The sequence below is a fragment of the Montipora capricornis genome, chromosome 6 (assembly GCF_036669925.1).
Source record: "Montipora capricornis isolate CH-2021 chromosome 6, ASM3666992v2, whole genome shotgun sequence".
Classification (NCBI taxonomy): domain Eukaryota; kingdom Metazoa; phylum Cnidaria; class Anthozoa; order Scleractinia; family Acroporidae; genus Montipora; species Montipora capricornis.
In genome coordinates, this window is record NC_090888.1 from 61,001,859 (window position 1) to 61,003,847 (window position 1,989).

The following is a 1,989-nucleotide window of genomic DNA, read 5'->3' on the forward strand; positions in this document are numbered from 1 at the left end:
CTTTGACCCACTTTTCTCCCATTCGTTTAGCATAATTAAGATATTCCTCTTCTTCCACAATTGCACGGATTTCCTTCTTTAGTGATTGGTCTCTGACAACCACAAATGTCCATGGTTCGGTGTGTGCGCCACTTGGTGATGTTCCTTTTAAAACAAACCACATGGCTCTCATTTCAATATAGCCCTTTTGCAAAGTATTGAAATTGAAAAATGCAAGGGAAATCTAATGTCTAGCAGAATAATAGGTCCTGCACTTTCCCTAAGGAATAGCCCTCCATACAGGCCCTTTATCTCAACTCTGCTGAAAAAATTATGTTGTAGGTGGTTGAAAAGTGTAATGCAAGTTCACAGTGCTCAAATTTAACAGTTAACTTTCATTTATCATTGTCTAATAATAATTATTATTATTATTATTTGTTTTTTTTTTTTTAATTTTTTATCTTTATCATGTTATTATTGCAGTTATAATTTGCCAACCAGAGATGTGACTTCTTTTGTTAGGTGGTTGGAAAATTTGAATATCAAACAAAATTTGCAACTGTTTGTACCCAGTGATTGTTCCTGTGAATTTAAACCATACCACATCTGTTTGGACCTACACCTACAGATCATTTAAAAGTAAAAATGGTATGGCAGGGCATTAGTTCTCTGTCAATTTACTAGGCTAAGCCTTACTGCTAAGGGCAAAACAATTTTCAAAGGCCTATAATGGTTGGACAAGTATTACTATAGACATTTAAGGGGGAAAGGGTTAAAGTGCAAGAATTTTTTTTTATCAGGGCCCAAGAATCGTAGATGAAACTACAGTAGCTCTTTGAAGCGATTCAAAATGATTATTTGGGTAGAAATTGAATTTTTTTTTCCTTTGTTTTTTCTTTTCTTTTTTTTTTTTTATTTGCTACCACAGGATGTTTTCTTTTACCTGCCGTTTTGATGATGTTTTCTACAACCTCCAAGGGGATATCTTCCTCACTAATTTTCCGAACGGTCCGTCGCCTGTCCATCTTTTCGAAAAATTCCGCTGATTTCTTCTTCATTTCTTTCTCGGATAAGCGATCGCCGAACCATGGATAAGGCATGTGGTCTGGCTCGCGTTCTCCAACGACACTAAAGTTTGCGGGGTCGTTTGGAGGAATGGTGGTCTGGTCACTATCTTGTAAGGGATCGACGTCAACAGTGTAGCTGAGTTTCTTTGGCTGATAAAATCGCGTAATTATCTGAGTAAGAAGAAATCCTACCAATATCGACGCTAAGTACGGCCAGTATGCGACAAGAAACGCGGCTGATAGTGCTACTTTTGCCTCGTCGCGGCTATGTTTACTTGTTTCGACTTTTGTCAGACTTTTGTATAATTATATATATATATAGTGTCCAGCGGTCTCACGTCAGGTCACGCAAAGACTACATCATTACTCGTGACCTGTAATACCATCAAATTATTACTTGTTATGGTACAGTAATAAATTCTGACTCTGATGATGATGGTGAAGTGGAAGATAACTTTTGAAAGGGTAGAGGCAAACTGCAAGGATTGAATTGCCTGTTAATACGCTCATTGTTTACGAAGATTTCTTTGATATTCTAATTTGCTTACCACAGTAGAAAAAAGGAATCTGGCCGGCACATAAATTAGAGCTGTTTAATCGGTGAACGTCGCCTTGTGTACACAACTGGCGACTTAGCTTTAGTGCTAGTTTGATTTGGAACAAGGTGAAACGGGTGAGCAAGGGTATTGAGGCGAGAAGGACAACTTGTCTTTTTCAAGCGCTGTCATTGGCCGTTTTACTACTAGAGACGAATAATTTATCCGGGACGAACTTTGGCAAACTTTTTTCTGCGTCAGTTATCAAAGTTCGTCTGGCATAAAGACGAGCGCAAGACACATAATGCGTCTTTACGAACTATCCAGCTTAGTGCGTCTTCGAAGACGTACTAAAATGGAGACGTAAGACGCATTGCATTACGCGTCCTGCAGCGCCTATCTTTATG

At 38.5% G+C, this 1,989-nt stretch overlaps 1 protein-coding gene across 1 annotated transcript in view; it reads right to left on the minus strand.

Annotated features, from left to right (window-relative positions):
- Positions 1 to 1,345, minus strand: part of LOC138052774 (iodotyrosine deiodinase-like) — a 3,539-nt gene extending 2,194 nt beyond the window's left edge. Inside the window, exons 1-2 of the mRNA XM_068899352.1 lie at positions 923 to 1,345; positions 1 to 144 (exon numbers count right to left, since the gene is read on the minus strand). The exon at positions 1 to 144 is cut by the window's left edge and continues 173 nt beyond it. Of these exons, the coding sequence (XP_068755453.1) occupies positions 1 to 144; positions 923 to 1,079 (301 nt within the window). The 5' untranslated portion in view covers positions 1,080 to 1,345. The remainder of the gene's footprint in view (positions 145 to 922) is intronic.
- Positions 1,346 to 1,989: the final 644 nt, after the last annotated feature.